Genomic DNA, 25727 nt, shown 5'->3' with positions numbered 1-25727 from the left:
CGTGGTTGTGGGCCCGGCTATAGAACGGGTCGGAAGATAGTTCATCAGACAGCGTGCGCATTACCGTCATGGAATCCCAGGTGATAATTTGATTACGACATGATATTGTTAGCTTCTCTCTTGTTGGAATCTCTGCGTGTATCTGCGCATCAGGGCAGTTTACAATATCGTAATTAATATCGTTTTGTAGACCAAATAAAGGGTGCTCATGTTTCATACAACAGTGGATTCATTTTTTACGATTTTAAAACCAAACGTCATGACCTTCTATCCATTAACACTGTGAAGGAAAGTACGAGGCCCTGGGATCGGGACAGATCGATGGTGTTGTCGACGGGGCGTACATGTCTAATCACAAGGCAGTGGAGCTGTTGTGGGTGGATAATAAATGGATTATGAATAGACAGTAACACATATTGTAGGTGATTTATTGGAACTAAAGTCGGACTAGAAACGGGGCTAACATCAGCATGAACTCAATAACTCTCCAATGGTTTCAGTCTCAAGTTGGCTCTATCGTGACGACATACTGGCTGATCAAACGGATGTACTGTGATTCGTAGACCACTGTTATAAAGGTGTTTAAACTGAAACTACTCGTGGTTAAATATGTATTTTAGATCTTTATTCCTGAAAAGGGTGAGTATCATACAATGCCTTTGATGAGTTGGGGAGGAACCAGCTTTAGTGTATTTTTGGCATGGACACTGTTAACAAATGGACCTTGGCCTATCGACCCTGTGGCTATATAAATGTTATAGTCATCATATAGGCAACATTATTGCTTTCATTAAGAGGAGGGGGAATGTAATCTTAAGACATAGGTGGTGACTTCTTCCTTAGTATTATAGGCCCACCGTGGAATATATGAGTAAACAGTAACACTCAAGTTGAAATTTGAATTTACACGTTTAGGTATAAATTATTGTTTTCTGGCATATAGATTGTGACTTGTTGTGAGTGTAACAGAGAGTAGGGATTGCTGCAGCTGACTAATGTGTTTATGATGTGGGAATAAAAAGCATTTTCAACAAAGGGTAGAGATAATGATCATTTTGTGCTTATAAGTACCAGCTTTAACACTTTCAACTTAAGTGCCACTAGTGTGTGTGTGTGTGTGTGTGTGTGTGTGTGTGTGTGTGTGTGTGTGTGTGTGTGTGTGTGTGTGTGTGTGTGTGTGTGTGTGTGTGTGTGTGTGTGCGTGCATGTGTGTGTGTATGTTTGTGTGTGCGTGTGTATGTGTGTGTGTGTGTGTGTGTGTGTGTGTGTGTGTGTGTGTGTGTGTGTGTGTGTGTGTGTGTGTGTGTGTGTGTGTTTGTTGGCCAGCAGTATGCCCAGTCCCAACAGGTCATATGAGGTAGATCATGCATTATAAAATACATAATCCAGCAGCATATGTAATCAACTCATAAATTCATAAAATTGCACATGGTAAAATATCCTGTACATGAAATACCAAAAATACAATTGTGAACAAATGGTAATGGAAACAAGGTAATATAGTTAAGGCTAAACATCTTGTCTATTACCTTTGTCTAGCTAAGTCATTAGGAGTAGCATGCAATCAACAAAACGTTGCCACAACTTTTACAGTAAACAACAAAAGCAATAAACTGAAAAACAAATGTATGTGTCTGTCACCACAAGTTTACGACCGTGTAATGCCGGCCGTCCAAATCTCTCTACCCATATGGCTTTGTGCAACTCTCCACTATCAGCAAATGCACCAACAGAAAAAATCATCTTTGTAAAATTATATATCAATAAATGTCATGCCAGAAATAGTTGAGAGTCTGCTCTACATGCGCTAAGTGTTTGTTACATGCCTGATTGTGCTAATCGTACATCGTCCTGAAATTCACCTCGGCGGTCTCTCAGAGTGTGTACTCACATCCAGGATCGAAGTGGCCCACTCCATCACCCTACTTGATATAAGGTATATGTGCACACGTCTGTATACTACTATGTCCTTTATGTCCCGGTAGATAAATCAGGAGGAATACAAGGAGTGGGGAGGTTAAGTAGTAACGGAGAAGTTCAGTCTGGGTTTCGCTGAGCTCAGTCAAACTCACGCGAGTTCAGGTCCATCGTTCGTCGCCGGCGCGCGTTTACCGTCTTTCCGCGCTTCTTTTACGTGAAGCGGTCCGAATTCATTTTCCTCAGTTTGGGCGGCAGGTGTCCGTCCATCCTGCCCCCGCCGCCCAGCCGCTGCAGCTTGGGGGGCAAGTCCGCCACCGACTTGCTCATGGGCTCGCTGCCGATTTTGGACGCCTTCCCCAGCAGCAGCTTGTCGTCGGACACGCCCGGCACCGAGCTGATGCGCTGCAGCTTCATGGGCAGGTCGCCCAGGCTGTAGGTCATCTCCGAGGTGGTGGAGCTCATGCGCAGCAGCTTGCGGGGCAGCCCGTCGCGGCAGCCCCCGCCCGTCATCTTCTGCAGCTTGGTGGGCAGCTTGGCCGTGCAGTCGCTGTCCTCCAGCGCCTCCAGGCCGTCCAGGGAGCTGTTGCGCTCGCCGCCGCCGCTGTTGCACAGGGACGGCGCCAGGAGCGGCGAGGAGAGCAGCAGGGCGTCCTCCGCCTCCTTCACGCTGTAGGGCGCCGTGGGCACCTCGAAGGTGGCGTGGAACTGCGAGTAGTCCACCTTGAAGAAGCCCTCCTCCAGGGAGATGACGGGGAAGAAGCGGTGGCCCCACAGTACCTCGTCCTCCGTGTACGACGTCCGCGCCTGGCACGTCATCCCTGGGAGGGGGGGGGGACAACAACAGGATGAGGTATTATTAAAATGGATGAAATGCCCGGGGCGGTTTAAGTACTGCAAATTAACTCGCGGGCCTGGGGTCGTGTTGCAAACGAGCCATCGTCTCTTCGCCCCAGGGGACCCCCGGAGGCTAATGTTTTGCCCGACAAAGATCTAAATATACTCGGGTATTGACTAACACATCCTTAATCCGATTACCTCGTGGCGCTGTGCCTTAAGACTCAGCCGTACAGCGCTGACCAAACGATATTGCCTTAAATGAATATAGTATCAAAGGCCACAAAGGCAAGCGTCTTCATAAAAAGGGCTTAATTTCTCAGATAGGATCATTAGCAGCAGCAATAGGCAGAATTAAGCCAAGATGTAACCACATCAGCAGGTTCTCGTCTGAATGGGGGATTTCATAACTGTTTAAATGAGGTGTTGAAGCAGAAATCAGCGTGACCCGACTGGGAGGTAGAACTCCAGCAATCAGAAGCAAGCCCCACATTTATCTCCTTCAAGACGTTAAATCAAGGAGGAAAAATGATTGAACACAAAAATCATAATATTTCCTTCAGCGAGTAATAAGTATGAACCGAGATCGTTCCATTTAGGACAAGTCCTCCAAATATTGCTCCTCTTCGCGTTGAGTGATCACCGTCGTATGGGAACGACTTAACCACTCCGTGCACATCTTGGTGAGCCTAAACAAACCACCCAGAAGATCCAGCGGATAGGGGAGAAAACAGAGCAGAAGATGGGTGATTTAGGAGGAATATTTACTGGGGACACTGAGGGAGCCAGAGATGCCTTAAGACAAGTGAGGATTTTCCTTAAGACAAGGGAAGAATTTGGTGAAAAATAAACTTTTGTGAAGTCTTCATCCAAAATCTCTATTGTAGTCTAAAACATGAATGCATGGATCCCAATTACTTTGTGTTAGTGTGTGTGTGTGTGTGTGTGTGTGTGTGTGTGTGTGTGTGTGTGTGTGTGTGTGTGTGTGTGTGTGTGTGTGTGTGTGTGTGTGTGTGTGTGTGTGTGTGTGTGCGTGTCTGTGTGCGTGTCTATGTGCGTGCGCGCGTGTGTGTGTGTGTGTGTGTGTGTGTGTGTGTGTGTGTGTGTGTGTGTGTGTGTGTGTGTGTGTGTGTGTGTGTGTGTGAGTGTGTGTGTGTGTGTGTGTGTGTGTGTGTGTGTGCGCGCCCTGTTTAGCATTTCCTATGTATCCAGCATAGGCTCATTTCATTTAATGTTAATGTAATTCTTCCTTCACAGGGGACACTGAAATGAATTCCTATCCACATACACATCGCTGCATCTCCATGAATACAATTAGCTGAACCGGGCGCCTGTTATTACCAAATAAAAAAAAATAGGCATTTCTTTAACGTATGAGGTGATTAGCAGAGACAACTTGCAACACTCTGTGGAGGCCATCGTAATTGTCTGAAAACGGATATTACGGTGTAATGCGTAAACGGTTATAACTCTAGTAACTTAAAGCAAATGCTAATGAGCTATGCATTTAAATCTCACAGGGGTGGTTATCCTTTTGAAAGTCACCCTTCATCCAGGAATCAAAGTCAACGATAGTTATATTAATGAGAGTAATGAGCCATATTTAGCCTAATATTTAACAAATACATGGTTAATAACGAGCACGGGAACACGTTTGAAGCCATGTTGTGGTTCACTCAGATGGGCGGCTTATAAAAGCAACTGCCCAAGTAAAAAAGCCTAATTGTTTTTCTGCCGCCTTCCAAAAAGAGGATCATTACGAACCAAATTAATCCATCCTCAATCCCGCTCCACATTTAACTGCTAATTTCCCTTCTTCAGAACCACTTTCCCCTCTGATGGCGCCCGTCTCACATTAAGGCCCCGAAAATGATAACACACAGCACTCGGGTGTGGAAATTGGATTGTCGGCCAGTGACGTGTCTCCGTCCGTCCGTCCTCCCCCCCCCCCCCCCCCCCCCTCACACTCCTCCCTGGAATGCGCTGGAATGAGTTCTCTGGAAGCAGAGATTCCCAGAAGACTGCGCACCACAAGCAATATTTGGCCCCTCTATTGTATTACTGCCACACCGTTGCCTGGTAAGTTGAGCGTGCTGCAGGCATCTGGAAGCGTAGAGACATGCAGACAGGCCTAATGAGAGTCGGAGAGCTGGCATGGCTGGGAGGGAAGTGTGAACGGAAAGTACTATCGTTCTGCCCGCGAGGCTGCCTCTAAACAAAACGTAGTAACATGTGTTTTGACGTACGTTCGACGTAGCCTCTACTGTTGTTGACGGGGTTTACAGTTCTAGTGTTGCGGCGGTTGAGTCGTTCTTGTTCCTCTTCTCTACATCAGAAGATATTTACAACGACAACCAATAAATACTTTCATCCCTTCTGCTCCGCCGCGAGCTGAAGCGGGAGAGGCTCTGAAACGGCAGCAGCAGAATATTAATTCAGGTGTCCTTCGTATTGATTTGATATGTGCTGACTTTCCCCTGCCTCAACTGGAAGCCCCGTCGGGCAACAGCTCAATAAAACATGTATGTAGATCTCATCGTGGCCGTTGGGGTTACAGCAGTGTTAAGCCCCCTCCACTATAATATACTCCTGCATATGTAAACACACTCACATATTAATGAAGAGGCGCCCGCGCCGCTTTCACCCTGAGTTCATGACTATTCCGGAACTACGTCCACAAATGTGCGTTCACCCAGAGAGGGAAGTTGGTGTGCGTGTCCAGAAATAGACGGGTCCTATGCTAATTACTGCTGCATGGCTCCCGGTGGAAAGGTAGGAGTTCCTGGAGCTCACCTCGCCGTGAACACACACACACACACACACACACACACACACACACACACACACACACACACACACACACACACACACACACACACACACACACACACACACACACACACACACACACACACACACAGAGAGGAGGCACTCTCTGGTGCCTCCTCAGCCCCTCCAGTCTCTCTCCCAATCAGCCTTCAGAGGGAGAAACCGGAAACCCTTTCGACGAGCGGCCCTTTTAAAAAAGGGAAAACTAAAAAAGGAAAGAGAAGGGCGCCTTGGGCGGCTGGATTTAGCGTTACTCATTGATCTGCGCCGACGGTGAGTGTTTGAAAGCAGCAGAAGGTTCCAGAAGCGGTGAAGAACCGCGGCGGTGACGACGCACGTCATTGTGTGGCTGGAGAATAGGAAGCTTTGAAGCTCCATTATCCGTGTTTGTTAAAAAAAGAACTAGCAACATGCCTTGCTCAAAGGGCCTAGCACGGATTCACGGCACGTCCTTTATTATGCATGACCGGGATTTCCCCCCGGGAACGGGCCATCTCTGGAACGGCGTAGGCTACATGGCTAATCATCACATCCGGTTGTTTCCTAAAGCCCTGTGTCTCCTTGAAGGAGCACCTCAGACGGTTTTCAGGGGAAGAATAACAATATTGAGGTGTATTTATTTATTAATAGTGGAGCCTTATGTAACTGTAGAATTTATACCTGCCCCGAAGTCAGTGTTTCTATGGAAACCAAACCTACTGTAGCAGTGTGTATGTACCGCTAGACAATCAGACCTGCCTCGCGTCAAAAAAAAAAAAAAAAATGAAAACACAACACCGGAATATTCTCTGTTTATCCTGTCGGTGAGCGACCATACGGCCGGGGTGTTTGTTTTCGTGAATCCGTGAGGGTTACCCAGAGAGTATAACCTATACATCCTCACACAGATGTTATCCGTTACCTTCACCACACAACAGCTTTCCTCAGAACACCCTCCCTGGTGCCGGAGCCAGGGGAGCCTGCGTTTGATGTTGGTCTCACGCACAGAATCTGGGTTCTCGTTACGGCCGTCGTCTAGGACCGAAACACAGGCCTGTGTTTGGGTCCCGGTAATTTGCAGGGAAATTCTGTCAGTGTGAGCCGCTGGATGCCCGCATGTGTCCCCTCCCCGAGTCATTGCTCTGTCTACGCCAAGCGCATTTCATAAGCTGATGTGATATTACACCTGTGAGCGAGGCCCTGTGTAGCGAGGGAAGATATCATGGCGCTCGCGTTTCTTTCAAAATAATGAGGGAGACCACTTAACGTGTGGTAATCCTGTGCCACAGACAGACGGATCCACACACACACACACACACACACACACACACACACACACACACACACACACACACACACACACACACTCTCACACACACGGACAGACAGACAGACAGACAGACAGACAGACAGACAGACAGACAGACAGACAGACAGACAGACAGACAGACAGACAGACAGACAGACAGACAGACAGACAGACAGACAGACAGACAGACAGACAGACAGACAGACAGACAGACAGACAGACAGACAGACAGACAGACAGACACACACACACACACACACACAAACACACACACACACAGACACAGAATCTAGTAACAACCAAAACAATGTATCCATAAATAAAAGGAACCTGATGTTATATATATAGAATATCATAAAGGCTGTCCACCCCTTTCAACCCATTCGAGCACGTTGGTTTGGAGACCGATTGTGATCCCCTGCATTCTTTCGGTATTTTTGCCTCAGCAGAGTTTCAGGCAAAGAGGCTTGTACTTCCTCAAACATGCATAAGCTCTCCTTATGACGACAGCAAACCATGACAGCATGAAGGTTTTAGATTCATTATCAGTGGAATTCACATTTATGTTGGTGAAATAAAACGCCAATTACAGATATAAATTGAAATTCTGTGAGTTATTTTGTAACACTTTATAATAAGGTTTCATAATAAATAGCAAACTAGTCATTACCTAACCCTTTGTTAATATTTGTTAATTGTTACTAAAATACTAAAAGTTTTTTTTGTGTCACCCTGGTTAGGGTTAGGGCCGTGTGTTAGGGTTAGGGCCGTGTGATTGGGTTAGGGTTAGGGTTAACTAATATTTAATTAATGATGAAAAAAATATGAACTTGTGCCAAATAGATATTTTAGTAACAATTAACAAATATTAACGAAAGGTTAGGTAATGACTAGATTGCTATTTATTATGGCACCTTATTATAAAATGTTACCGTTTTATTTGTATCATCACGGTAATGATAATAGTATTTTTCCACCAAGAAAAAGTTTTTTTCTACACTGGATGTGAAATGCCATTATAATTATCAGCCACCTTTTTCAGATTGACATTTCCTTGAATTCCATCAAATCCATACCATAGAATCCAGCATCCACAAAAACCCCCTTTGGTTATCGAGCGATCTTAGAAACACTCTGGAGCATCCGGAGTGCAAAATCTCCATTTAAACCCCTAAACACACGGTACTCTCCTCGATAAACCCCGCACCACGGGGCGGCTCTACACTGCTACGAGCTCCTCTTTCCCCCCAGCCGGTGAAGAGGTGTGGGAGTGAAGTGGACCGGCGGCAGCAGCAGAACTCCGGCAACGTGCGGCGCAGGCAGCACAGCTCCACTCTGCCACAGCTGTGATGAAAAAGCCCTCCCAACTCACCGGCGGACTTCCAGGGCTACTTGACGGCGAGAGAGGAGGGAGAGAGCCAGGCCGAAAAACAAGCTTATTCTGGGGCTCCGTGAGCAGGCGGCAACGCAGTCCCCCGAGCCAGGCTGCCGGCGGTGCACACTCCCGGCTTGACTAAGCAGAAGCGCGCACGCACGCACGCACACACACACACACACACACACACACACACACACACACACACACACACACACACACACACACACACACACACACACACACACACACACACACACACACACACACACACACACACACACAGCTGGCTGGAATGGGAATTGAATTAATAAGAAATGATGGCGATTTTCTGCCTTATCTTTGCCTTTCTCCACAAACAGATACATCACCCCTTCCCCATGAAAACAAAAACAAACCAAAATGCATTATTTTTCACACAAACACACACACACACACACACACACACACACACACACACACACACACACACACACACACACACACACACACACACACACACACACACACACACACACACACACACACACTTAAAACCCCTTTGCCCCTTGCCTAAGCAGCAGGAGAGTCTGACTATATAACCAAGCATTAAGAACAATGGTCAACTTGCGACCAGATATTCTCCTGACGAGGCACCAACGTCATGCTCAAAGCACTGCGGAAGCACGCATAAATATAAATTTCAGCGCATATAGTCGATAAAATAAATACACGTTACAACGTTCTGATGGTGAGCAGCCTTGGCTTCGCCGATATCCAGGCCCCCCATAATACTTTATTATCCAATAACAGGACACCCCGTCGTGGTTTATTAGCTACTCAACCACGGGGAGAACCGACCACACATTGATTGGTCAACTAGTCCTTTAGAAGGTGATCAAACGAGCATGACTGCACACATAAATGTACTAGATTGAAAAATAATGTCTCATCATGATGAGTATCACTCCACCAATGATTCAACACATAATCACAGAGTTACCAGCTTCAAAATGCATGGGAATGGGTGCACTTGGTAGCAAAATGTTAATGAAAAAATGGTATATTCAGGGACGATAATGGTAACAACAGGATTGAGAAAGCAACGTGTTGTAGTCAGAGATCGAGGAATCAACACTGTCTAGAAACCCTTCGAGTTGACAACAGGGACTCGAAGCATCTCTGTTGCTAGGTCCTTCCTCCTGGCTGGAGTAGTAAACTAGTTTGTTTTCCTCGCATCATTAAAAACCCATATTTATTACCAGGTAAACTAAGACAGCGCCAACAAAATGTTGTTTATTCTGAGAGCGAATTCCCGACAAACTGACCATATACACACACACACACACACACACACACACACACACACACACACACACACACACACACACACACACACACAACACACTTAAAATAATCAGAATTTATGCACATAAAGATAAAACATTTAAAATTAAACATTCAACAGCAATGCAAATTCCGATAAGTAACCAAAAGGGAGAAAAATAAATAAAGAAAAAATAGAGATAAACAAGAAACAAAGAAAAACAAATACACCCCAAGCAGAAGCCTCGCAGCCATGTAGTTGTTGAACAGGCAAAGTTTTTTCAGAGTATTTTCATCCACCACCCACTCCAAGAGACAAGAACACAAAAAAGTACTCTGGATGGTACTTGGATTCAGACTCACTCTGAAATGACTATACTTTGATTACATGTTTTATTTTGCTGGCAATTCGAGGGATTGTTGCAGATTAGTGAAGCTAGCATACAGAACTCAGCACTTAACTGCAGCCGAGACGTACCAATGAGGATGATAAAGCACACCCACTTGTGTAATATCACACGCACGCACGCACGCACGCACGCACGCACGCACGCACGCACGCACGCACGCACGCACGCACGCACGCACGCACGCACGCACGCACGCACGCACGCACGCACGCACGCACGCACGCACGCACGCACGCACGCACGCACGCACGCACGCACGCACGCACGCACGCACGCACGCACGCACGCACACACACACACACACCTCTTTGATAAAGCCCAGCCATCTTGACAGACAGGAGAAGGCCAGACAGCGAACAATTCTAAAACAGATCTGTTTGTGGGAAACGAAGGGCCTGTTAAGAGGCACTGTGACTCCCGGGATAGTGTCCCACTGTGTTAGTCTGCTTTAAAACGGTGCGTGTCACTTCCTGACTTCCAGCTGGTGTAACACACTATCTCACTCCTTTCTTTCTCTCTTGCTTGCTTTCCCTTTGAGTACCATGAAGACGTTCGCTCGCCGTCTTTTAACATCCAGGTCTTAACATGGGTTGTCCCAGCGGTGGGAATCAAACCTTCACCACCGCTGCTAGCGGGGGATGCTAATGCTCCTCCAATGAGCTGCACAGGGCCCCAGCATGTATGAACACAGACGTATATATAGCCTACACATACACACTGCGGCAGGAAGACTCCCTCTACACTAGCCCCCCCCACTGCCAGGGCGGCCCGGAGCTTCAGAAACCGCTCGGCTTGTGAACAAACCCGTGTTGTGCCAGCAGCCAGCACCTCCCCCTCCGCTTCCACCTAAACACCTCCACCCAAAACACCCCACCTCCACCTCGACACTCGTCCCGTTCCCCAGCGCCTCGCTGCGGCCCGGCCTCCCCCCGAGGAGACCCAGGGACACAACGGGGGGGGGGGGGGGAGGGGTGGTCATTGAATCCATTCAATTCAACCGCCAACGCATCCACGGCGCCGCCGAGAGAGTCGAAGGAGAGGCGGCAACTAACCGCTAGACTGCCGTCCTCATTTCCTTCCTTCTTTCAATTCTCTCCCCCCCCCCCCCCCCCCCACCACCCGCAGAGCTCAACGAGAGAGGATTCCCGTTTTGTCTGCTCGTCTTTAAGACGTGTGATATGAAATATTAAACGGCTGCGCTAAACAACACCGCTTGAGTGGAAGAGGTTGAGACCGAAGGACGGGGAGATAAGATAAGGACTCCGGGGGGGGGCGGTGGAGCCCGTCACGTCAGGCAGAGAGCCAGTGTGAAGAGGAAGCTGCTTCACAAGCCAGTGGCCGCCTTGTTTATTTTTCAATAAGTGAAAAAATAAATGAAAATGAATAAACTGGTGTCGGTAAAAAAGGATTAAAAAAAAAAGAGGCAAATCTAATTTCGGAACCAATACATCCATTGTGGACACAAGTCGCTGAGTAACGTGTTTCTATGGTGACCGTCATGAAGTGGTACAGCGCAGAGAAATCCAGCAGCTTTTAGTGACCCGTTTTATTTTTCTCTTCCTCCCCTCACCCCTCCTCTCTCCCTCTCTCTCTCTCTCTCTCTCTCTCTCTCCCACCACCCGTTCAATTTCCAGGCATGGAATTACCCCCACCCCCAGCTCCACCACCGCCTCCACCTCCGCCTCCACCCTCCACCCCTCTCTCCCTCCTACCCTCCCCACTCTCCGCACTGTTTCACTGTTCCATCAATCTGCGAAGGAGGCGCTCAGTCACTCACCGCATGCGTGTTCATTCCCCCCCACGCACCCCACCCCCACCCGCACCCCCACCCCCAGCGCCCCATACAACACAGGGTGATTGGAGGGGCCAGGAGCGAAACACAGCACAGAGCAGGAGGCTGTTAGTGGAGAGGAGGAGGAGTGGAGCTCTGTGGTGGTGGTAATGGTGGTGGTGGTGGTGGTGGTGGTGGTGGTGATGTTAGTGGTGGTGGTGGGGGTATGTTAGTGGCGGTGCATCTGCTGCTGCTAAGGAAATGTTAGTGGTAGTGGTGGTGGTTAGGATACAGTAGGTTAATGCAGGTGTTGGTGGGGATATGTTATTGGTGGTGGTGGTGGTGGTGGGGCTGTTGGTGGTGGTGGTGGTGCTGGGGGTATGTTCACGGGGGTGATGCTAGTGATGGCGGTGGTGGTGGTAGAGGTTGGCAGCAAACAACCGTGAAACAGCAGATTCGCTGGAGCAAGGTTCGCTGGAGGAGGGAGGAAGGAGGGAACAGAAGCGAGGAGGTGGGGGTAACGTCTCCACAGAAGGCGTAGCGAGGTTGGCCCGAGGATAATGTGGGCATGTGGTCTGAACCAGGGACACGCGCACATGGGCGGAGGCAGAGCCAACGCTCTACCAGGCTGTCAAAGAAAGGCAGTTTGGTTTCAGACGGCCAATCAGTGACCTGCCTTTAAGAGGAACAGGACACTAATGGCCGAGACAACATTCAGGCGGGAAACTGTTTGCTTTGTCAGTTAGGAAAACCCTGTTTGGGATCGGAGAAGAAGAATTCATATCCAGCTTATCCAACACACCTTGCTGATCGGTCTTGCCAAAGGCGATTTGAACATGAAATCATGTGTGGCCAGGAACCAAACACCAGGGGAAATGGGGGAAAATGGGTTCTCAAATGTATTCCATCCTCGGTAGATAGCTGCCATGCTCGCATTAGCAAACGCATGTCTGAAGGACAGACTTTGCTAAAGGGATTAGTCCCTGGAGGACGGCCTTACCAGAACACAGAACCCAAGGTCTGGTGGCTGCGGGACGGTGGATTGATGCCCCTGCACTTCAGGGACCGGGCCCGGCCGGTCGATGCGCGCCGCCGGCCGGGAGAACACAGCGACTGGATCAAATCATCCCACACGGGAAACCGTCTTCCCCGACCAAGAGACCCAACCTTCTGTCAAATATAGCCGCGCTCTATACTGTCCCTGAGCGGGAGTGATGCCCCGCCTTCCCACACACCAGGGGTAAACACTGAGGCCTGCGGCCTCTGAAAGCTGACGTGCACAAAGTCCCACGATAGTTGGTTTCACCGCACACGTTGCGTGACGAGATCGCCGTCACGTAATCGCTGTGGTGATGCGTCTTACGCCTAGCGACGTAGTACCCCCGAGTGCCAGGCCACCGGGTCACACCCCCAACGACTAAGACGTATTACACACCAACGGAGTCCCGACAAATCCCTAAAGACACAATTACCTCGCTCAGTTCGTCTGACGATGGGGGGTAATGAATTATCCATGTCGACGCCAGTGCATTGTTCATCGCCTATTACGCTATCAAACCGGGGCACAATTATTAGATACACATTAGATAGTCTTTATGGGATGGGAAAGACGCAGTCATGGCGAAACTCCACCGTCGTCGGTCCGGGATAGGAGACATATAGAAGAAGAGCGAGGCCATTCGATAACCTCTTCACAGTTCGTTTACTTTTATAGCTTTTGTCGATAAAATCGATCAAAATGGGCTTGTAAAGAATGAGGGATGGCAATGCGGAACACAGGGCATAGGAAGGTATGTATGGGATATGCGGATGCTGCATATTGGAGGGAGACACATTTAGACCTTTATCTGCGTTGTGTAGGAGTCCGGTCCTACCAGGGATGGCTGGGAGGCCAGGGGGCGCTGAGTAGGTGGATATGCATAACAAAGGAAACAATTGGAGTCTAAAATAGCCCAATTAAGACAAAGCGGAATGAAAGGAAGACAGAAAAAAAAAAAGATAAAGTATGACGCTCTAATTATGAGTTTACTTCCTCCACAAAAAAAACCTTTAATGTTAACCATGAAAATATTTTAACGCCTAATTGTGTCTAACTATTCTCATTAGCTGAAGGAACTTCTCACAGCCTAATGGAGAGAGAGAGAGAGAGAGAGAGAGAGAGAGAGAGAGAGAGAGAGAGAGAGAGAGAGAGAGAGAGAGAGAGAGAGAGATAGGGAGAGAGACAGAGAGAGAGAGACAGAGAAAGAGAGAGAGCGAGAGCGACAGAGAGAGAGAGAGAGAGAGACACAGAGAGAGAGAGAGAGAGAGAGAGGGAGAGAGAGAGAGAGAGGGAGAGAGAGAGAGACAGAGAGAGAGAGACAGAGAAAGAGAAAGAGCGAGAGAGACAGAGAGAGAGAGACAGAGAGAGAGAGAGACAGAGAGAGAGAGACAGAGAGAGAGAGAGAGAGAGAGAGAGAGAGAGAGAGAGAGAGAGAGAGAGAGACAGAGAGACAGAGAGAGAGCGAGAGAGAGACAGAGACAGAGACAGAGACAGAGAGAGAGAGAGAGAGAGAGAGAGAGAGAGAGAGAGAGAGAGAGAGAGAGAGAGAGAGAGAATTCAACATGTTCTACACAGGTGGGTCCCAGCAGGGAGCCCGGACCCTGCGGTGCTCTGACCCCAGCTACGCATTATATTGAATTGGAGACCCCTGTTCTCACCTGCTCACCACAGAGCGCCCGGATTCCACCGGACCCTCATTAACACTCTGGAGGGACCCCCGGGGCCGAGTGTTTAACCCCGGAGAGTCATCCATCACCCTCAGTTAGGGCCGACCTCTGGGTACAGGGGACCTCTCTCCCTTCCTTCCCCCTTCCCTATCTCCCTCCCTCCCTCTCTCCCTCCCTCCCTCCCTCTCTCTCTCCCTCCATCCCTCTCTCTCTCCCTCCCCCCCTTCGTTCCTCCCTCCCTCCCTCCCTCCCTTCCTTCCTCCCTCTCTCCCTCCCTCCCTCCCTCTCTCTCTCCCTCCCTCCCTCCCTCCCTTCCTCCCTCTCTCCCTCCCTCCCTCCCTCCCTCCCTCCCTCCCTCCCTCCCTTCCTTCCTCATAACCGCCGCCGCGGCGTTCCCCTTCCAGTGTTACCACGAGCCGGCTCTCCCGCGAGGCCTTAGTGCCCCTGGGCTGGGGCCTCCTACTCACGAGCCTCGGCGCTCGTGTCAGACCGTCAGACCCGCCAGCGCGACTCCCCTCGCCGTCTCCGTTTCATCTGCTCGTGATGAGCCAGTGATCCGAGCCCGCCGGTGGGGTCTCCTGTCGATCGGAGGCGTGAGATGTTTTCCAGGGCTAATTATCCAGGGCTGGCGTCGCCAGACACCGCGCTGACACTAATACGAGACACGAGATCCCTGTCTTTGTCTTGAGTGAGGCGTGTTCTCAGTATGAACCATGTCATGTTTATTAGGCAGCCTTTTTTTCATTTGATTAAAATACCTGGTTAGAAGCCATGATGAAACGGGGGTTTTCGCTATTTATTCATTTGAACCGTTAATTATCCAATCAGAACCAATCAAATTAACAGGTTCAGGTTTTCGTTTCCTTTCTGCACGTGAACCTTTCGTCTTTAGACTGCGCAAATGGTTGCGCTTTTTAAAGATTCTTACTGGGTAATCGACCTCTTTCTTGTTTACTGAAAAACCTGCCTTCAGCATAACCCCATACTGGCTGTATGAGCATATTAATAGATACATATGAATAAAAACATAAGCACATAAGCACATTAAATACATAAGAATAAACAAACACATGAATAAACAGCAGTCGCATCCCTCCTCCGACCTTCCCCCAGGAACCTCTGGATGTGATACATGGCTATGCTGCTATATGATACACGTGGGTATATTCTTCAAGTTAGACGTGGATATACTTCTTTATTTGATACGTGGTTGTATTCTTAATGTTATACGTGGTTATATTTCTCATGTTATACATGGTTATGCTTCTTAACGTAATATGTGGTTTTATTATTTATGTTATCCGTGCTTATTCTTCCTCATGTTATATATGTTATATTATGTTATATTTGGTTATTCTTCCTCATATGTTATATTATTTATGTAATACGTGGTTATTCTTCCTCATGTTATATACGTTATATTATTTATGTTATAGGTGGTTATACATCCTCATGTGATACGTGGTTATGCTTCTTTACATTATATGTGGTTATATTATTTACGTTATATGTGGTTATATTCCTCATGTTATAAATGGATATATTATTTATGTTATACGTGCTTATAATGCATTATGTAATACGTGGTTATCCTGCATTGTGTTATAGGTTGTTTTACTCCACGAACAGTGGGGGTTAATGCCTTGTTGTGGCATTCAAAGGAAAACTATGGGGCTGATATGGATCTCGGGAAGCAATAAAAACACAGGCCCACTACTACCTTATGAAAGGATAAAGGTTTCAACATGAGAAGACGACTTCAGAGGAATCAATACAAAGCAGCATAAACAACGGGGCCTCTTATCCATGACAGCATCACTGCACGAAGGGAACGACACGCCAGGAAATAAACGGCAATATTACTGATCACAGAGAGATGCCTCATGAGCTGGAATGCTGGTCATAGATATCGCGGCGCTCTGGTTTCGTAGAACAATTAGCTTTCCTCCTCCATTCGTCCACACACACATGAAACAGTGTCGAGCTGGCCCGGAGCCATGCATCTTCCAGACGCAGTCGGCATGGGGTCACTGTGGAGGACATACTCCATAACTGCGTTCATAAATCCTAATAAAAGACCATTATACCGGGAGTCTTCCAAACATGTTGAACTAGACTCGGCAACATCATGCAAATTCCGCGTCACGCTGCCAAAAGTGCATTCATCTCTCGCTATGCATTTGCATGAAAGTCGCATCACCGAAGTGGCGAAAGATAAAGCGTACGCTGACGATAAAAAAATGTGTCGATGTTTTAGAATCTTTTCTCAGCACAGACGTGATCGCCAGGTTAAAAAAAAAAGACATTGACATATATTTAGGTCCTCCGCAGACGCACGCCTCCAACACCTTGTCGTGCTGTTGGAGGCTTTGGGGCCGATGGTGATGCCGCTGACGGTGTAGGTTTATGCATCCTGTTACAGTACCACCCATCGAGACACCATCACATCCCAAGCCGAGATCCACAGTATACAGCATGCAAGAACTAGGTGATCCCCAACGGCAGGGGGCAGGGCTGAGTGTGAATTAATTGGGGAAATGTGCCACTGCGAATTATGAAATGAATTCAATTGCAGCAGGGAGATTGGTTTCACACATGAAGGCGCCCAGCCGGGGTTAACAACAGGTTTATTCTTTCCTTCCAATTTTCTAGAAACGCTAATGAACAAATGGGCCTTTTTTTTTTATTTCCCATTTGTGTTGTTTAAACGTCGTTAGAGGTTTAATTACGACCCCGGTCTTAACTTGTGAATTATTGCAAGGCAAGTTGTGTTTGTATGTAGACAGGGATTTACTCCGTGGTCATGCAAGGAGCCAAGTGCTGTTCACCACTGTTTATGTTTCTTAAAACAAAGCAGTGAGTGCAAGTTATCATTAATGCAAAGCTGTATGTCAACACCTTCTTATGTGGCAACACACAATAATAAAACCCCGAATCCAAGCTCTTTTTGGAATAATACACACACAGCGATGATGTTAAATAAAATAAAACAACCAAAAACTGACATTTTACTTAAAGCTGCCGTGTGTTACAATTTAGTGTCATCTCGTGGAAGAGACTTATTATCGTGACCTTAGAACAAGCCCTTTATATCTCCATGGGGAGCAAACCCGCTCCCTATGGAGATGAAAACGCGGCTAAAGCACTAACCGATGTGCATACATTTTTTTCCATAAACGATGCTACTGGTTTCATGTCGGGAGTAAGACATCTAAAGTGCAGCGAAAGACTAGGATGACAACCGGCACTAATTTGAACACTTTAAAAAAAATGTCACTTGTAAGTCACTGTGGATAAAAGCGTTGGCTGAATGAGTGCCAAAAAACCTTGTTTGCAATGCTACAGTATGTCACAACAGCATATGCATGTGATCCTGAGTACGGGTGACAGCCTTTCATTTAAGGTGTTCATAATGGACATAGAACCACCGGTTGGCTCAGCTCAAGTGGCTCAGACGAAAAAAGAAACCTCTTGCTCATTCTTCATTTGGACGATTTTTTGGGTGCCGAAATCAAAATAGCTAAACTACTTTCGAGTCCTTAGACCTTGTAATTATTTCTGTTTTTCTCAACAAAATCAAGCACAAAAATGATTTGTGCACTGGAGGGTCATGCTCCAGGTGAGAGAAATAATGATTTTGTGCCTCTGGCCTTCACGCTAGAAATTAGAAACCATTTTCAGTCAAAAGTCAGGGGGAAAGTTTACTTATTGTTCCCTGTGTTTTAATCCACAGGGAAGAGAGACACAACTTGTGTTACCTAACTGAGAATCTTCCACACACAAAAATAGATGACTTTTTTCCCTAGTAAACAACTCAGAGCGCCATAAATATTACATGTTTCTGTTGCCGCTGTACAGAGAATGTTCTGCAGACTTATTCTGCTCCTAATATACAGAGACTGGTTCGTTTACTGCTGCACAAGGAGACCGTTCTGTATACAGAGACTTATCATGTCAGTGATGTACAGTGACTGCTCTGTAGACAAACGTTTCGCTGATGTACAGAGACTTGTTCTTTCACTACTGTTTAGGTATAGTCTTATTAAGTTGCTGCTGTACAGACTAGAGTCTTTGCTTTAGAAACTGATCCTGTCACTTTCTTATGGAGTCTTTTCTGTATATAGAGACTTATTCTGTCACTGCTTTACGGAGATGGTTCTGTTTACAGAGACTTCTTTTGTCACTGCTATATGGAGACTGTTCAGTAGAGACTGATCCTGTCACTGCTTCATGGAGACTGTTCAGTAGAGACTGATCCTGTCATTGCTTTACAGAGATGGCTCTGTATATGGAAACTGATCCTGTCACTGCTTTAACGAGATGGTTCTGTTTACAGAGACTGATCCTGTCACTGCTTTATGGAGACTGTTCTGTTTACAGAGACTGATCCTGTCACTGCTTTATGGAGACTGTTCTGTTTACAGAGACTGATCCTGTCACTGCTTTATGGAGACTGTTCTGTTTACAGAGACTGATCCTGTCACTGCTTTATGGAGACTGTTCTGTTTACAGAGACTGATCCTGTCACTGCTTTATGGAGACTGTTCTGTTTACAGAGACTGATCCTGTCACTGCTTTATGGAGACTGTTCTGTTTACAGAGACTGATCCTGTCACTGCTTTATGGAGACTGTTCTGTTTACAGAGACTGATCCTGTCACTGCTTTACAGAGATGGCTCTGTAGTGACGGACCTGTCACTGCTTTACTGAGATGGTTCTGTATACAGAGACTGATTCTGTCAATGCTCTACCAAGATGGCTCTGTTTACAGAGACCGATCCGGTCACTGCTTTATGGAAACGGTTCGGTTTACAGAGACTAAATCTGTCACTGCTGAACAAAGACTGTTCTGGAGCAAGTAGCAGCCCCAGCTCTGTGGCTCCTCTTGTCACAAATCACTCAACACGACGCCTGCCATTACTGGGCCATTTGAGCCACTGGCCGGTTTGGTTTTCATGTGCGCCATTCCATGTTTACTGGCACGTAAACTGACGGCGGATTCTCATTCCATATTATAGGAATAAGAAAAAAAGAAAATCTAAGTTTAGGTGCAGTGCTGCAATGGTGAATGCTCCAGGAGGGGTTGCCATGGAAACAGAGTTGCATTGGCCACAAATGAAAGCTTCTGAGGGTTTAGACTTTGACTGTACATCAATTTTTAACCATAGATTGTTTTAGTGTGAGACCCTTCACCAACCTAGCATGACCGCATACACTGAGATAGCTTTACATTCAGCGCTGAAATAGCTTTACACTTAGCGGGGGGAACTAGACATATGTATAGAAGTAACTAAATCCCTTATTACTGAATACTAATGCTAGTAATTAGTTGGTGCTTAGGTGTGGTCATTAGATACTATTCACCAGGGAAATGTATTAGGTCTATGTGCTTTGCAGTAATGAACACATGTTGACAACACTATGCAAAATATTGTATTTCCAGGTAATTATATAAAATGATATAATGAATTACTTAATTTTAATGAAAAATGTACAAGCTTAGTAACAAACTATTTGTTTGACATGGTTCAAATCAACCCCCAGAAATACCACAGAAAGAAAGAAAGAAAGAAAGAAAGAAAGAAAGAAAGAAAGAAAGAAAGAAAGAAAGAAAGAAAGAAAGAAAGAAAGAAAGAAAGAAAGAAAGAAAGAAAGAAAGAAAGAAAGAAAGAAAGAAAGAAAGAAAGAAAGAAAGAAAGAAAGAAAGAAAGAAAGAAAGAAAGAAAGAAAGAAGGAAAGAAAGAAAGAAAGAAAGAAAGAAAGAAAGAAAGAAAGAAAGAAAGAAAGAAAGAAAGAGCTCTAGCATAAATCATGAGCAAGGCATCATCACTGTCGGGGTTTGGTGTACGATTCCCACTGGGGCAACACGTGTGTGCCCTGACGGTAAGACTCCTTGGATGACGGCATTCGACAATCGACCTACTGAAGTGTTCATCCGGCATTCACTTAGTCTACCTTCATCTTATGATCTCATCATCGTTCAAATGATATGCAATGAGGTCATGATTGGTCTGAAGAGATGTTCACATTAAACAACAACATCCCGTTGACTCCTGGGTCTGTATCGGTAGACTATACTTAATGTAAGCCCAGGCGGGTGACTGTACATGGATCCACACATCAACTTATCACCACTTCACTGTGAAACATTAAATCACCTGTCTGTGTTCATCTACCTTTGAAAACCTCTGTTGGGATTTAGAAATTAAAAAATAGCCTGGTTGTTATAACTGAATAGCATCATTTTAGGATATTGCTTCTTTGTTTTTCTTTATATTCCAATGGGGATTATAAGAAAATCATTTCACAGAAGTTGTATATAAAGAGTAGTGATTGACTCGTTGGCGAGAGAGACGGATGTATTTGGAATTCGGGACATTGAAAAGAGTCGAACCAGGCCGAGTATGAGATTCTAACCGTCTTTAGGCTTACGTTAATGCGGAGCAATCATATTTTTATATCTGTGATGAGCAGAAGGAATTCGCATATTTGCAAGCTCAGCTGAAAACCCGCTCCCCTCGTCTACTCACTCATAACAGTATTTAAATAAACTCCCTTCTCAGAACCATAATTAACACAAAGAATGATGTGAATATAGATGATACTACGCTTTTCGACTCAGTGAACTGTCTTATATAATCGATCCATTTCAACCAACCAGCTGCCAAGTGTTCAGAACAACATCATCTCCAGGCTCCCTGCCTAAGCAGTCTAATAACGAACGAATAAAAGAAAGATGACTTTGTGAAAATTGTGATCACTCACCTGTGGTCTCCACTATCCCTTCTAGTATGACAACAATCTCAAACTGTTCCGTTTGCATGGACCTCTGGGAGAGTTCGTAGAAGGGGCTCTTGGTGTCAATCACGTGGCAGATGGTGAGCGGTGAGACGAGGAAGAGCTGGTCCGCTCCGGTGCTGAATCCCACGTCCAGCTCCAGCTGATCCAGGGGAAGGAACTCTCCCTCGGGCGTCTGGCGAGACTGCGCGAGTGGACGGTTGGTTGGTCGGTTGGTTGGCGGGTCGGTGGGATAGAAAGGAAGGAGACAGCAAACAAAAGTGAGCCTCTGTGACAGCCGTACGCATTTCTGGAGCAATCACAGCGATCAATGAGCCAGCGGGCGGAGAGGGGCCTTCATGTTGTCAATCAGGGGCCCAACGGAAGCTCAATTTGGACGGAGCTGATAACAAACGGGTAGCTCCCGCCCACTTTAATCATAACAACATGTTAAATCAACGTTTAAAGATAAACTGTCAGGCGCCAATCAGAGATTAGACATTGTGGTACGCCAGTGTTTTGATCTCTCTCCCCCCCCCCGCCCCCACAGAATATAGACATTATGTAATGGTCAAAGCCATAAAGAGCAGAGCAATCTTTCAGAGTGTAATTAATTTGCACATGAAGAGTAAGAACGAGTGTGAATTTACTTTTATCAAATAAGTAAAAGATATAGATAACAAGCAAACCATCAAGGACGTGCAAATCAGACCCAGGCCTATATCCCTGTTCGCCTACGTATACACAGAACATTAGCAACACACACACACACACACACACACACACACACACACACACACATGGTACATATGTAGGGGTGTGTAGGATGGGGGAGTCCTGTGCTGTGCACGGCCACGGCCACTTACTTTCAGCAGTTTGCAGCGGATCTGTGCGGAGACCATATGGCTATTACGCAGGTTGCCCACCCTAAACATGAGAGTCAGCTTCCCATCTCGCATGGAGATCACCGCGTGTTCACTGAACATCAGGGTCTCGGCCCTCTTCTTGGGCTGGGACATTTTGATGAACATGCAGCCGATCAGAAAGGCGTCCACGATGGAGCCAAGGATGGACTGGAACAGGAAGAGGATGATGCCCTCGGGACATTTGTCCGTGATGTATCTGTACCCGTATCCTATGGTGGCCTCGGTCTCGATGAAGAACAGGAAGGCTGAGGGAAAGTTGTACACGTTGGCCACACACGGCGTGTACTTGTCGTCGTGGGTTCGGTGGAGGTCTCCTCGGATGTAGGCGATCACCCACCACATGGAGGCCATGAAGAGCCACGCCACCGTGTAAGTTAGGATGAAGATGAACAGATTCCACCGCCATTTCAAGTCGACCAGAGTTGTAAACAAGTCCGAGAGGTATCTGCTGGTCTCACCGCCCAGGTTTCCATGCTGGACGTTACATCGCCCGTTCTTGTCCACGAAGCGCTGCCTCTTCTTCTTCTTCTCCGGGGGACCCTGGTTGAACCCGGACCCGCTGGATGAGGTGGTCACTACCTGATAATCGTCCCCAAATTTCTTTCGAAGTGCAGACATACTACGATGACAGCAGCGAAGGAAATTAGGAATGATTTTAATGAGAAGTCTACGGTGGGAGACGCGTTTGGTGGTCCCGGTTGACACTCCTGTGCGTAATAGCGCCTAATTGGAACAGGGCGAAGGGAAAGTGCGCTGGCTCTGCCTAACTAGTCGTGCATCGTCCGCTCTCCACACCCGCTAGGCTTACTGTCGCTAGACTCCGGAGCCATGAACATGTCAGGGATCTACATGAAATGTACAAATCCCGCGGAGAAAAAATCCAAATGCATAAAAGGCGACGCACGGAAGGTGTCCAACCGCGTCGCAGTCCAGGTTTCTGGTGATTTGGTGTGTCGCGGACCATGGGATTCCCCGTGTAGCTATGGAGATCAGATTAGAAATGACCAAATGTTCCTTTCACTAAGTCTTTCCTGGAGAGTTGAACATATTCCAAGTGTCCCATAAATGCAGACCTTTGAGCGCATTTAATTGTTTAAATGGTTTTTCTCGGTGAAATCGGTCTTTGCGCACTCTCGACTCTCGTTTAGAAAACGTTGGAGAGAATTCGGTTCCCAAAACCTTCCCTTGATATCTATAGGATGCATTTAAGCGTATGGTGAAAACAAATGTGGTTTGGGTGCAAAAAAAAATCAATAAACAAAAGAATCAGCGTCCGATCTTCATCTTGGCGAGGCGCGTCGAAGAAAATAATTTGTGGTTCTCTTTCCCCCTCCTAACACAATGTCGAAGGTATTCTCATGTTCAGGGAGTAAAGATCCGCCAGATGCTGTCCTGGCTCCTAGTATCCTTCTCTCTGATTACCCTAGACTGCTCCTGCGCACTTCCCCGTTCCGCACGCAATGATGCGCTCAGTGCTGCTAGTGGTGGCACTATAGGACATGCTGAGGGGGAGGGAATAGCCATCTACTATACTTTGTAAGGGCTGCCTTTTAATAGTATAGTCTGACCGCTCTGGGGCAGCGAAGCGTCCACTTGCCATATACCTTCATTAGCGTTACTTCATTATTATCTATTGGGGGGAATACGTTGTTTGAATGTAGAAGTGTATTCTAGTGTTTTTCTTCCATACAGAACATGGACAGAAAATATTTAATTCTTCCTTATGGTGCACCAGCCCTGCTTTGAAAGCTGAATATAACATTTACATATAGCGTGTTAAGTATGGTTATAATTAATTATTAATTACAACCTTACCACAAGCTATATTACAATCTACATTCATTATACATATAGAATTATGACCTTACCATATGTAAATATTACAATCTACATTCATTATGAAATGAATAATTATTACCTTACTTCTTAAGCTATCTGTAGGCCTACATTGAACAATATACAGTCATTCTAAATGTATAATTATTAACTTACTTCACAAGATATTTGTAAATATAACAATCCACATTCATAATAAATGTTTAATTATATCCTTATTTCACAAGCTATATGAAATATAAAATATATATATAAAACGAACCACCTTCGCAAAAAGCATGTAAAACATAAATAGCCAGAATATAATTATTGTAAACAAAATGTATATTATCACGTGTGTCATGTGTAATAATATGTCATATATATTCCCATTCTGAAAGCATTTCTCTAATAAGCGTTAAGTAGAAGGGAGAAAGCCCAGGATGTGTGTGGACAGCGACAGCATGTTCTGTTGGTGTCAGCGGCTGGGTCAAGCTCAGGAACAACAGGACAGGCTCCCAGACAACCACCTCAAGGTAGGCTGCACCTGCGCTGCTCCCCCCTCCCCCCTCCCTCCCTCCCTCCCCCCTCCCTCCCTCCTGACTCTTTCCCTCCCTCCCTCCCTCCCTCCCTCCCTCCCTCCCTCCCTCCCTCCCTCCCTCCCCCCTGACTCTTTCCCTCCCTCCCTCCCTCCCACCCCCTCTCCCTCCCTCCCGCCTCTCCCTCCCCCCTCCCTCTCTCCCCCCTGCCTCTTTCCCTCCCCCCTCTCCCTTCCTCCCTCTTTCCCTCCCTCCCCCTTCCTCCCTCCCCCCTCTCCCTTCCGCCCTCTTTCCCTCCCTCCCCCTCCCTCCCCCTTCCTCCCTCCCCCCTCTCCCTTCCGCCCTCTTTCCCTCCCTCCTCCTTTCCCCCCTCCCTCCCTCCCTCCCCGTCCCCGTCTCCCCCACACACACTCGCTCTCAGCGGTGGGAGGCATCCTGTTGGTCTGAGGCAGAGTAACAGGTTCCGTATCCCAGAGAAGCTGCAGTCTCAGTCTCAGCCCAGACCCGCTGTAAGAGCTGGGGGGTGGTGTGTGTGTGTGTGTGTGTGTGTGTGTGTGTGTGTGTGTGTGTGTGTGTGTGTGTGTGTGTGTGTGTGTGTGTGTGTGTGTGTGTGTGTGTGTGTGTGTGTGTGTGTGGGGGGGGTCTGTGCACAACAAGAGCGCACGATTCACTCATCAGATACCCGAGCTCCCTGCCATGAAGGAATACACCCACACAAACGCACACACATGCAGACACACATAGACACATACACACACACACTCTCTAGCAAACATCATTCTGGGCGAACAATCTCTCTTCCTCCTCCTCTCTTTCATTCTTTGAGTCTTCCCTCCCTCCTTTGTCCTTGGTCTCTCTCCCTCTCTCTCACTTGCTCTCTTGCTAAATCTGTTTCCCTCTCTCTATCTGTCTCGCTATATCTTTCTCGATTTCTGTCTCTCTCTTCACTCCCTCATTGCTCTCTCTCTCGGTTTCTCTCTCTCTCTCTCCCTCTCTCGCTTTCCCTGTTTCGCTTTATCTCTCTGTCTCTGTATCTATTTATCCATCCCCCTCTCTATCTCATTCGCCCACTCACTCTTTTGTTCAAACCCTCTCTCTCTCTCTCTCTCTCTCTCTCTCTCTCTCTCTCTCTCTCTCTCTCTCTGTGCACAATACACGGCCGTCCCCGTAATCAATAAATAAGTCGTTGACGATTATGCCATCGCCTCTAGACCAACCCTGTGCCTGTTTTC

At 46.9% G+C, this 25727-nt stretch overlaps 1 protein-coding gene across 1 annotated transcript; it reads right to left on the bottom strand.

Moving 5' to 3' along the window:
* Positions 1-389: 389 nt before the first annotated feature.
* On the bottom strand, positions 390-23552 carry kcnj3a (potassium inwardly rectifying channel subfamily J member 3a). Its single transcript, XM_056580459.1, has 3 exons — positions 22082-23552; positions 21204-21420; positions 390-2738 (listed from the first exon to the last, which is right to left on the bottom strand). The coding sequence occupies exons 1-3, from the start codon at positions 22757-22759 to the stop codon at positions 2131-2133; spliced, it is 1503 nt and encodes a 500-aa protein (XP_056436434.1). The 5' UTR covers positions 22760-23552; the 3' UTR covers positions 390-2130.
* Positions 23553-25727: the final 2175 nt, after the last annotated feature.

This window comes from Gadus chalcogrammus, chromosome 20, assembly GCF_026213295.1.
Source record: "Gadus chalcogrammus isolate NIFS_2021 chromosome 20, NIFS_Gcha_1.0, whole genome shotgun sequence".
NCBI classification, from domain to species: domain Eukaryota; kingdom Metazoa; phylum Chordata; class Actinopteri; order Gadiformes; family Gadidae; genus Gadus; species Gadus chalcogrammus.
This window is presented reverse-complemented; position numbering and strand designations above follow the sequence as displayed.